This window comes from Chelonoidis abingdonii, chromosome 1, assembly GCF_003597395.2.
Source record: "Chelonoidis abingdonii isolate Lonesome George chromosome 1, CheloAbing_2.0, whole genome shotgun sequence".
Taxonomy (NCBI): domain Eukaryota; kingdom Metazoa; phylum Chordata; order Testudines; family Testudinidae; genus Chelonoidis; species Chelonoidis abingdonii.
Genome location: NC_133769.1, coordinates 202,010,526 through 202,022,556, shown reverse-complemented (window position 1 = coordinate 202,022,556; position 12,031 = coordinate 202,010,526). Strand labels below are relative to the sequence as shown.

Here is a 12,031-nt window from a genome sequence, read left to right as displayed (position 1 = left end):
ATGAATCTCAAGGCAACTTTCTATAACAATAAAACAAACATCTTTGGTAACAGTACAGAAGTTAAAAACTGTTCTTTTCTGATGTCAGAGGATGGGAGAGATTCTTTAAATTAATATTGAAGAGTCATTCCTGGATGTGAATATGTAACTCCCCACTATCTCAAAATCAGTAATATCAATACACATTTTGATTAGTTTAAAATCTACTTTAATATCTATCACATATTAAACTTAAGTGTTTTTCCTTTAATCCTGAATTAGGACATGGAATCTTTTAACCTTGTGGAAAATAAAATGAGGTATATTCAGTGTTGGAGATAGGTGCACAATAAGTAATATGTTCTATTCCATTCCTTATAGGTTCTTATACCATCCTCACCGCCATAGTATTTGAACAGCTTCCAATAGTGCATTAAGAGATGTGACTAACACCATGTTTCCAATACTACAATTGTTTACAGAAAAATAAATCAAAACGTGCTGATATATCACTGAGCAAGACCTGTGTGTGAACTTCTTAAAAGCAAGCACACACTGAAGCAGTGAGAAATAAAAGTTTGTGTTTATAAAATGCAATACATTCCTCTCACATCATTAAAATAAATACATTTACATTAATAAACAACAGGATAATCCCACACATGCAGACCTTCCAATTCCTTACATATTGATGGACAGATGCCAGATTTTAGCATCACAGTGAAAAAAAGCCATGCACGTTACAATAAGCTTAAACATCACCTATCAAGTCACCCGTCTCTTTTGCTTTCTTCTAGGGAATGACAAACAGAGGGAGATTATGTAGTTGGAGTCTGATCAAACAAGCATACAACTGCTGAGGCACAATTTGGTCTGTAGATATTTAAGTCATTTCTTCTTACATTCACAGGGATCCTGCAGTGTAGATCACAACAAGGATCCTCACAATTCTGAAACCCTGTCTTCTTCTACCCAATCACATAAGAGGGAGATACTGAAAATTTGCATTCATTCTAACTGCCCACAACATACTGCAATCATCTGACTTAAGTCATTTTCTTAGGTAGGGTAAGAAAGAGACAGACAGACATACAATAATAAACAGAGAGAACAATAATAGACACAAACTGTTGAAATGTCTAACACCCAAACAAAAACATTTCTTCCATGGCATCATTTCCACTTCATGTAAATGTTTTGGTTTGCTGCAGTTTTCATATATATATCCAACAAAAGGAGAACAAACTGACTACACAGGGCCAGATTCAGAGGGGATGTAAGTGGCGGTATAAATTGCATATTCATAAAACAGTATAAGCAACATAAATTGGTGTAATTTACTCCAAAGAACAAAGTGGTAAAAAAGCAAGGGGAAAAGCAACATATCAGGATACAATCCAGACTAATGAGTTGCTGTATTCCTCCTGCCCTCTAACCTGGGGTACCTTTTACAATGCTTTGCTTCTGTAGCCTCCAGCATAAAAGTCATTCCAAGCTACATCTGTGTGTGTGCTGCAGCCATCCACACCTGGGCTCTTACTACCCTTAGTTATACTGCAGGTGACCCCGACACACCCCAGTATTAGATTTCCCCCCAGAAATGTATGTCCTGTAATACCCACCCCTCTCTTGGACAATACAAGTTTATATAAAAGTCTGTTATTGCTTTAAAATGAATAATTTGCACAGAACCTGCCATCCCAAATGGAGTTTCCCAGACACTTCAGTTTAAACACACTGGCATAGATAAAACAATAAAGTAAGTTTATTCACTACAAAGGGAAATTTTAAATGATGTACAAGTAATGAGGCATAAGTCAGAAATGGTTACAAGAAAATGAAGTTACAACTCTGATGTTGCTTGATTTAAACTATATCAGAATCAAGCAAAGTAATGTCTCACCATATACTTTCAGCAGTCTTACTGACCAAACTTCTTAGGTCAGGCCCATTCCACCAGTTCAGCACTGCTTTCTTTGTCCTTCAGGTGCTGTGAATGCATCTCCAGATGACATTCAGGAGACAAGAGAGTCTATATGGAAGGATATTCCCTGCTGCTTTTTCCTCACCTAATTGAGGATACTTTGTTTCCCTACCTGCTTGATGACTCTGTTTATTGCTTAAACACAAATTAAGCAGAGCACACTTTCCTTTGAGACAGACCTGTCTGCCAACTGCAGTTTGGAATATGTGTTAATAACATCATAAGTGGAATATTATAACTTCACATATGACGTTGCCACACACATTTTATCAGGACAATAATGACCAGAAAATTATGAGTTTTCAAATAACTCACAAGGCATACTTTGTACAAAGATTATTACAGTAGTATGTATGGTGTGGACACATGAGGTACATTCTATCAAGTGTGTAAAGAAAGATAAAACAGGCATCCTTTTACACACTTGTGTAGGTGCATAGGTGCTGACTTCTACTGGCACTGGTGGGTGCTTGACCCCCTCTGCCCCAGGCCTCACATCCTCCTGCCCCCATTCCAACTCCTTCCCCAAATCTCTGCCTCTTCCCCTAAGCGTGCCTCTTCCCCTAAGCGTGCCACGTTCCCGCTCCTTCCCACTCCTCCCAGAGCTTGCTACAGCTGTTTGGCAGCAGCAAGTGCTGGTAGGTAGGTGGAGGAGCGGGGACTTGTCACGCTCAGGGGAGGAGGCAGAGGAGGAGGTGACATGAGGTGAGGAGAGGTGGGGCGGGGAGCTTGGCTGCCAGTAGGTGCATAGTACATACTAATTTTTCCCTATGGGTGCTCTAGCCCCAGAGCATCCATGGAGTCGGCGCCTATGTGTTAGTGGCTTTTCTTGCTTCAGTGTTGCTGTCATTTCACTGACTGGGTGTACAATATTGCTTACCCCTAGCATTCAAAATCATGAATTGGGCTCAACAAATCCCATGGGATTGGCTTAAAAATCATGAAAATTAAAAAAAATAGAGAATTTTTTTGGGGTGGAGTTATTTGCCTTCTGGGTTCTGAGCCGTTAGAGGTGCAGTTAGTTCACTTTTTCAAGCATTTCTCTGCAACCATTAGAGCTAAACACTTAATTTTTTTAAATAAAAGCTGAGAGTGTCATGTAATCAGCTGACGTCAATAAGTGAGCCATTTAAGAAAAACATCAAATATTGAAAACCTTGCAATAAAATCACAAGACATAGCAGCACTGAAATGTAATTTACAATCTGATACAGCAGCTGATGCCCATTTACAAACATGATACACCACCAAGTAATAAAAAGGAGAAGTCCTTGTGGTACCTTAGAGACTAACAAATTTATTTGGGCACAAGCTTTCGTGGGCTGGAACCCACTTCATCAGATGCATGGAGTGGAAAATACAGGAGCACGTATAAATACATGAAATGATGGGAGTTGCCTTACCAAGTGTGAGATCAGTCTAATGAGACAATTCAATTAACAGTAGGATACTAAGGGAGGAAAAATAACTTTTGTAGTGGTAATGAGAGTGGCCCATTTCAAACAGTTGACAAGAAGGTGTGAGTAACAGTAGGGGGAAATTAGGTTTAGGTTTTGTAATGACCCAACCACTCCCAATCTGTATTCAGGCCTAATTTGATGGTGTCAAGTTTGCAAATTAATTCCAGTTCTACAGTTTCACACTGGAGTGTTTTTGAATTTTTGTTGTTGAAGAATTACCATGTTTAGGTCTGTTATTGAGTGACCAGGGAGATTGAAGTGTTCTCCTACTGGTTTTTGAATGTTATAATTCCTGATGTCAGATATGTGTCTATTTATTCTTTTATGTAGGGACTGTCCGGTTTGGCCAATGTATATGGAAGAGGGACATTGCTGGCACATGATGGCATTTATCACATTGGTAGATGTGCGGGTGAACAAGCCCCTGATGGTGTGATTGATTGAATAGGTCCTATGATGGTGTCCCTTGAATAGATATGTGAACAGAGTTGGCACCCGGGTTTGTTGCAGGGTTTGGTTCCTGAATTGGTGTTTTTGTTGTGTGGTGTAGTTGCTGGTGAGTATTTGCTTCAGGTTGGGGGTAGGGTGACCAAATGTCCCGATTTTATAAGGATAGTCCCAATATTTAGGGCTTTGTCTTATATAGACACCTATTACCCCCCACCCCATCCTGATTTTTCACACTTGCTGTCTGGTCACCTTAGTTGGGGGGCTGTCTGTAAGGGACGACTGGCCTGTCTCCCAAGGTCTGTGAGAGTGATGGATCATCCTTCAGGACAGGTTATAGATCCCTGATGATGTGCTGGAGAGATTTTAGTTGGGGGCTGTAGATGACGACTAGTGGAGTTCTGTTACTTTCTTTGTAGGGCCTGTCCTGTAGTAGGTGACTTCTGGGTACTTTTCTGGCTCTGTCAATCTGTTTCTTCACTTCACCAAATGGATATTGTAATTTTTAGAACTCTTGATAGAGATCTTGTGTTTGTCTCTGTCTGAGGGATCGTAGCAAATACAGTTGTATCTTAGAGCTCGGCTGTACCCCCATGTACATCACTTCTGAGTTTGGCACACATTATCTTGAAACCAATATTACACACACAAATAAACTGAAACCGCTACCCCACAAAAAATATTATGCTTCAGTGCAACTACTGCTGCACAAACCAGACTTCATAACTATACTGCCTAAAAGATATGAAAGTTCAGCATCTATGAGGCAGAGTTCATTTGTTAGCGAGCAAAGAGATAGACTGAGGGTATCACCTAGGCCTGAAGCATTCATGGACATCACTGAGAGTTCAGTCACCCAGCACCTGTCTCAGGATAAGGAATGCCCAGTTCATTCCAAGTTACCATGTTTCTAACCATGATAAATTAACAGCTGGCTGGCCGTGACAGTTTTGTTCTGAATCCCAGGGAACTGCATAGGGCATTTAGGTCCCAACGACATGGCTTTTCAAGTAAGTTGCAGGCGTTTCGGGCTGCTGAGGGGGACACTTTAAACACTGTCTGGGGGCTGGAAGTACATTACAGATGCACGGGGGGGGCGGGGGAATTTATTGTTTGTTGCTGTATCCGAACAGCCTTCAGAGCCCCTCTCCCCAGCCCCTCCCACTGGGGTCTCCGGCCCACGTGGCACCCACCCAGCCCCTGTGAATTCTCTCTCGCAGGCCGCGCGTCACAACACACCCACACCCTGTCACGTGTCAGGCGGACGCAGAAGCGATCGGGGTCACGCGAGAGGTCTCTGTCTATGCTCGGGATTACATAGCCCACAATCCCAGGCGGCACGTTGGAATGGGAGGGGGCGGGGCCGCTCCGCCTGAGAGAGTTGCTAGGAGCCGTCCCTGAGCGCGGGGTGAAAGGAGCTGCCCTTCCAGACACCGCCCCTCAACGTGCGCGTGCTTTTCCGCTCCCCTACGCATGCGCCAAGCACGGGGGCGGGAGGGGGCCAGGTGAGGCGTGGTGGGGTCTGGCATCCGCGGCGTTGACTGGCGGGGGCAGTAGGGGAGGGGCAAGGGGCGCTGCAGGGCCCGGCCCCGGGGACGGGGGGAGTGACCCCAGGGGGCTGTGCCCAGGCCTTGGCTGGGGGGGTGGCTATCAGTCCTCTTCCCCGCCGCCCCCTGAGCGGGGTAATGCCGGTTAGTGGCAGCGCCACCCACAGGCGGCCTCTTGGTTGGGGCTACACAGCCGCGGAAGTGGCTCGTCACCCTGGCGTCTGAGCCCGTCTGGCCGCGGCCTGTGCAGCGTGTTTGCTCTCACGCGGAGCTGTTAATCTGTCACTGTAGTGCGGTGAGCCAGAGTCACCGGTCTCTAGGGTTCTCGCCACACTATTGCACAGCTGGCATTCCCTGCTGGGAAGGCATTGCTTGATCTGGGGGAAAGGTAGCGCTTGAGCTGGATAATCAAGTTTTACCATAAATGGTGAGTCTAGAGTAACCCTTTTACTGCTGTGAGCAGAGTGAGGCCAGGTCTACGCTACAGATCTATATTGGTGTATTAACTATGTCACTTGGGTGTGAAAAGTCCACATCCTTGGGCAATGTACTTATACTGACCTATCCCCAGGTGTAGGCAGCACTATGATGACAGAAGCAGCTCTCCCATTGATGCAGTTATACTGCCTCTGGGGGAGGTGGATAACTATGCCGACAGGAGAAGCTCTCCCAATGGCACAGGAGCATCTTCACTTAAATGTTCAGTGGCACAGGTGCATTTGTGCAGCTGCAGAGTTTGAAGTGTAGACCTGCCCTGAGTGTTTGCAGATGGAAGTGTTGATTTAATTTTTCTCACAGATGCCTGTAGCGCATGATAGTACAAAATACGATTTTGCATAGATCTTACATAACTATCCTGTATAAAGCACCACCCACCGCTGTATATAATATTATACATAATTGTAGCAGCTTTTATTTAAAATGATCAACAATCAAATATTACTTTTAGATTTATAAAAACAGCAAGGAGTCTGGTGGCAACTTAAAGACTAACACATTTATTTGGGCATAAGCTTTTGTGGGTAAAAAACTTCACTTCATCAGATGCATGGAGTGAAAGTAATAGATGCAGACATTATATAATGACACATGAAGAGCAGAGAGTACCTCACAAGTGGAGAACCAGTGTTGACAGGGCCAATTCGATCAGGGTGGATGTAGTCCGCTCCCAATAATAGATGAGGAGGTGTCAATTCCAGGAGAAGCAAAGCTGTTTTTGTAGTGAGCTAGCCACTCCCAGTCCCAATTCAAGCCCAAATTAATGATGTTAAATTTGCAAATGAATTTTAGTTCTGCTGTTTCTATTTGAAGTCTATTTCTGAAGTTTTTTGTTCAAGGATAGTTTTAAAATCGGTTATAGAATGTCCAGGGAGATTGAAGTGTTCGCCTGATGTCCGATTTGTGTCCATTTATTCTTTTACGTAGGGACTATCTGGTTTGGCCAATGTACATGACAGAGGGGCATGGCTGACACATGTTGGCATACATAACATTAGTAGAGGTGCAGGTGAATGAGCCCTTGATGGTGTGGCTGATGTGGTTGGGTCCTATGATGGTGTTGCTAGAGTAGATATGGGGACAGAGTAGGCAATGAGGTTTGCTACAGGGATTGGTTCCTGGGTTGGTGTTTCTGTGGTGTGTGTAGTTGCTGGTGAGTATTTGCTTCAGGTTGGGGGGGGTTGTCTGTAAGCGAGGACTGGCCTGCCTCCCAAGGTCTATGAGAGTGAGGGATCGTTTTTCAGGATAGATTGTTGATAATGTGCTGGAGAGGTTTTAGCTGGGGGCTGTACGTGATGGCCAGTGGTGTTCTGTTATTTTCCTTGCTGGGCCTGTCCTGTAGTAGGTGATTTCTGGGTACCCATCTCGCTCTGTCAGTCTGTTTCCTAACTTCCCCAGGTGGGTATTGTAGTTTTAAGAATGCTTGATAAAGATCTTGTAGATGTTTGTCTCTGTCTGAGGAATTGGAGCAAATTCAGTTGTATTTTAGGGCGTGTGATGTGTGCTGGATGGAAGCTGAAGGCATGTAGGTAAATAGGTAGATTTAAACAATAGTAACAAGAGTAGTGGATTGTACAAGTACTTTTAAGTAATACAATACTTAGAATCTAAATTTTTTTCCCAACCAGATTGTAATTATAAAGCAGGTTTAATTCTGAGCCTAATCTTAATTTGACAGCAACTCAAAGTGGCTAATGGGCATAAAAACTTTCAACACACTATTTTGAGTAAGCATGAGTATATGAAAAACAGTTACACAGAGTTGTAGAGGATTCATCCTCTGACTAATGCACTCAGTTCTAAGAGGTGGTCTATTGATCTTATTTAACACATTTGTATTCTTTTTTTAAGGCAACAAGAGACTATAATCATCATCTAGTCCAGTGGTTCCCAAACTGGGGTTTGCAAAATGTTACAGAGTTTGTTTGGAGGAAAAATTCCATAATGGTGGACAGAGCTGTCCCTAGGGACCCCAGGCAGCACAGGGCCAGCAGCTCAGAGCCCCTGGACTTCCCAGAGCTAAGCAGATCAAAGCAAGCATATCTATCACAGGGAGGAGATTGACACTTCAAGACTCCGTATAAGAGATGGAAAGGGAGGTGGATATTTTCTGCTGTTTTTAAAATTAAATAGGCAGCTAGTATTGTTTTTTAAATTATTATGAAGAACAAGTTTAAGCTTTGTTGTAGCATGGGTTGTTTGCCTGGACTGCTGAAGACCTGAATGCTTGTGTAGGAGAAACTCTTTGAGTTGGCATCTTAAATACCTTCATGCTGTTTCACATCTGATACTCCATGATGAAACATAGGAGCCTTGTCTTATAATAGGCTTATTCAAAGTGATACAAGCTACGAAACTGAGATCTTGGAAGAGTGTTGCCATTTTCATAATGTAATAAAAATACTGTAATGATAAATAATAAATAGTGTGCATGTCATAAAAACAAATTTTATACCTCCAAGATCACTGCTTTTATAATTTATACTCAGGTAAAGGAGAAAAACCCTGGAAATATTCATTTTTAGGAGCGGGTTCGCAAGACTTGACATTTTAGTGAAAGGGGTTTGCAGGTTGTTAAAGTGTGAGAACTACTGATCTAGTCCAACCTCTTGCACAACCAAAGCCATAAGAATTCACAGTGGTAGTGTTTATAATAAGAAAGTAAAACAAGGCAAGGTGATTAGAAAATAAAAGAAACCCCTGCTAATCTTACGTTTAAAAACCCATTCTTTGATCCTGCATGTGTGCAGTTGTACCTTTACAAGGCATTCAGGACAGATGATCAATATTGAGTGCTTCTAATCTTGCCTCTTTTCAGAAGGTTCTTCCAAATAGATAGCCTGCTAGCTGCATAAAATTTAAGTAACAGTAATTGATTCAACCTGTCCAGTTTTATATCTTGTAATGCAAGCTGACACAAACGGTGTGGTGGCTATGAAAGTAAAGATGATCTTAGTGTACTGTACATGGAATTAGGCTGATGATTCTCATGAACAATAATGGGTTGTTTCAGTGGTGTATTTGGTGTATAGTTTTTGCTTGCTTCCTATCTTTCTATAGTTGATTTTTGTGTGAAAAATCATCTTTTATGTAAGTGTTTGAAAAAAAATTGCTTTGGGATCCCAGCACTTTCAGCAAGCAGTCTTCTCAGCAGAATCAAAGTTAAGGCATTATTGCTCTTTTCTATTCTTATTAAAAACTTAATGTTCTAGATTTATTTTATCTTACTAACAGGAGTAAAAGAGGTTGGCATCTCGGATGTTTGAATCCTGCTGGGGTACAGCAGTTTGCCATCTAAATAACTGAATAATATGAATATGGCTTTAACTTATGCTGCAAAATGCACTAGGGTCTGGTCCAATAAACTTTTAAGTACACAATGGAAAACAGATCCTGGGGCATTCATAAGTGTGAATATAGAGTCCAGCTGGTGGGACTTTATATTTAGAGCCTGACTAAAATGTAACTGTATTGGCAGGGCTCTGTTATTACAGAATTATGTCTTCAACATAGTTGTAAGGCACAGCTCTCTGCAATGTAGAGAGGACGTAACTGTGTTTTAAGAAACATGCTAAAACTTCGTCCCTGTGTAAAGCCTAGGATATTTACCCTGCAAAAGAGAACTGCTTTTTTGTGATACTAGAAGAGCTGTATTGCAAATGAATTTTCATTTGTAGTATATACAGGATTCTTGTGCGTGTAAACAGTGCTAATCTGCTGTTACATTATATATATTTTGGCAAGTGTGTGACTGAGAGTTGGCCTCTAAAATAAAGATCTTTGTACATAAAAAATAATCTGTATTTTGATAATCTTTGGAAGTAAATGAAAACTAGTTAATGTCAGAAGTTTTTAAGAAATATTGGCTTTTAAAATTCAACATGTTAGTTTCATTTTATGTTCAGTGTTTTTGTTTTTGTTTTTTTTATTTATTTTTTCCAGGTCATTGTTTAGGATGTAGCAGCATCTGAAGAAATATGAAGTGGCTTTGTGTCATATTGACAAAAAAAATTGGATGTCATCTCTGGGTACTTTCAACAATGATTCCCAAAAAAGTAAAAACATTTCCTTATCCCTATATAATTGAGCAGAGAATGTTGTCAAGTTACAAATCTAAAAATAACATCAAAGACTCTTACAGACTTCTTAAACTTCAGGAGGGGTGTTCCCTAGATGATGTAAGAAATTCATTTAGAAATCTTGCCAAACAGTATCATCCAGACAGTGGTTCCATCACAGCTGATTCCGCAACGTTTATGCAGATAGAAGCAGCATACCGAACTGTGCTTTCTGATGTGGCCAAGAAAATGAAATCAAGTGAAAATGAAGATGAAGAGGAAACCAAATTCAAATCCAAAGCACCTCAGCACAGGCAGTATTTAAGTTTTGAAGGTGTTGGTTTTGGGACTCCAAGTCAAAGAGAGAGACAGTACAAGCAGTTTAGAGTAGACCGTGCAGCTGAGCAGGTGATGGAATATCGAAAGCAGAAACTTGAGAGCCAGTATGCTATGAACGCTATGATAGCCAAAGATATAAGGCAGAGTAAGAAGATAAAAATAACCCAAGCAATTGACCGTTTGGTTGAGGACCTCATCCAGGAATCAATGGCTAAAGGAGACTTCGATAACCTCAGTGGTAAAGGAAAACCATTGCAGAAATTTTCATACTGTCCACATATTGATCCTATGACTCACAACCTGAACAGAATTCTAATAGATAATGGTTACCAACCAGAATGGATTCTGATGCAGAAAGAAATACGAGAAACTATTGAGGAACTAAGAAGGAACATAGTAGCATCTAGGAATAAACTTGGAGAGCCAATGACACCATGTAGACAGAAACAATGGAGTCAGATTTGTGAACAATTAATAGAAGATATCAAGAAACTAAACAAAAGAATTAATGACTTTAATTTAATTGTTCCCATTCTGAACAGACAAATGGTTCATTTTAATGCAGATAAAGAAATTGCACGAGCACAGGCAGCTTATGAGATTCTGATGGAAAAAACAAAGACCGCTGATGTGGATACAAAGGAAAATGAACAGGAAAAAGTTAAAATATTTAGGCTTAAATCTAGCTTTTTGAAGTGGATAAATCTTATGCTGAAATAAAATAAAACGGATATACCAGTTTTGATTAAATATTCGTAATACATTTCGTCGTTTGAGAGAGAATTTTTCAGGTTTACTGAAAATATAAAACCTACCTGTTTTAATGTTTAGAAGGAATCTAGCTGCTTAACCTAGCTGCTTTCCAAGTGGTCAATATGAAAGCTGCTTAAGAATAAATCATTTTTCTCAGCCAGTTTTGCTTTTGTCATGCTTATTCTTCTGCATCTGTCGAACCAGTGTTTTACTTGGGTAAATCAGAAATAATTAAACCTTGTAAAAGTACCATTATCTTTGCTTTACAAATTAGGAAACTGAGGTGCAAAGAAATGACAGCAAGTTAGTGACAGAACCAAGAACAGAATCTATATTTTCTAACTTCCTATCCTGTGCTCTATTAATTTTGAACCATTCTACCCTCTTAGTTTGAATGCTCACAGCAAGGAACAGTGGGCAGGTTAAAAAAAAAAAAGCCCTTTTAAGTAATACATTTTTCTTATTTAAAAAAATATTGATGTTAGAGACTGTTTTCTGGTATAAGGAATTGTGACTAATATTAGAGTCCCTGCTCGCATGAGCTAGTACATATTTCTTTAGATAAGTAGATTGAACATTTTCCTGAGAATACTGGGAGCATAGTTACTAGTTCCATTTTTCTAAATGCTTCTTATATGTTAAAAGAACACTGAGAAAGCTGACAGGCCCAAATGTAAACCTTATCACTACAACAACTTTTCATCCCCTGATGGTTGCTTCTAATATCTGATCAGTCCAAATGAAAGCTGAAACAGTTTTAAAATCACAGCTCCTTGACAAGTGATCTAGCAACAATCAAACCTGAATTTATTTCATTTGTTTACACATATACTCATTTTGTACTGTGCCTGTGCTGTCCTTGCATTCTCTGTTTTTGTGATAAAGCAAAAGACTGAAATTGGCTCTCAGGTTTTTCAGAGACCAGGATTCTTGTCCGTTTCTGTAGTCCACCCCCCCCCCCCCCCC

The 12,031-nt window shown here is 40.8% G+C and overlaps 1 protein-coding gene across 4 annotated transcripts; it reads left to right on the top strand.

The window, feature by feature from the left end:
- The first annotated feature begins 5,297 nt into the window (after positions 1-5,297).
- DNAJC28 (DnaJ heat shock protein family (Hsp40) member C28) lies at positions 5,298-11,225 on the top strand. Of its 4 annotated transcripts, none has more exons than XM_032786413.2 (2): positions 5,298-5,375; positions 9,858-11,225. In XM_032786413.2, exon 2 carries the CDS (start codon positions 9,893-9,895, stop codon positions 11,030-11,032), a length of 1,140 nt encoding a protein of 379 aa, XP_032642304.1. In that variant the 5' UTR covers positions 5,298-5,375; positions 9,858-9,892; the 3' UTR covers positions 11,033-11,225. The 4 variants fall into 4 exon arrangements, with proteins under 4 accessions (XP_032642304.1, XP_074929694.1, XP_032642305.1 ...); XM_075073593.1 differs by having other exon boundaries at positions 5,357-5,375; positions 9,870-11,225; XM_032786414.2 differs by lacking the exon at positions 5,298-5,375 and adding an exon at positions 5,540-5,844 and having other exon boundaries at positions 9,870-11,225.
- Positions 11,226-12,031: the final 806 nt, after the last annotated feature.

Coding starts and splice junctions, on each gene's coding strand:
- DNAJC28 (XM_032786413.2), top strand. CDS start 9,893: ATGAAGTGGCTTTGTGTCATATTGACAAAAAAAATTGGATGTCATCTC.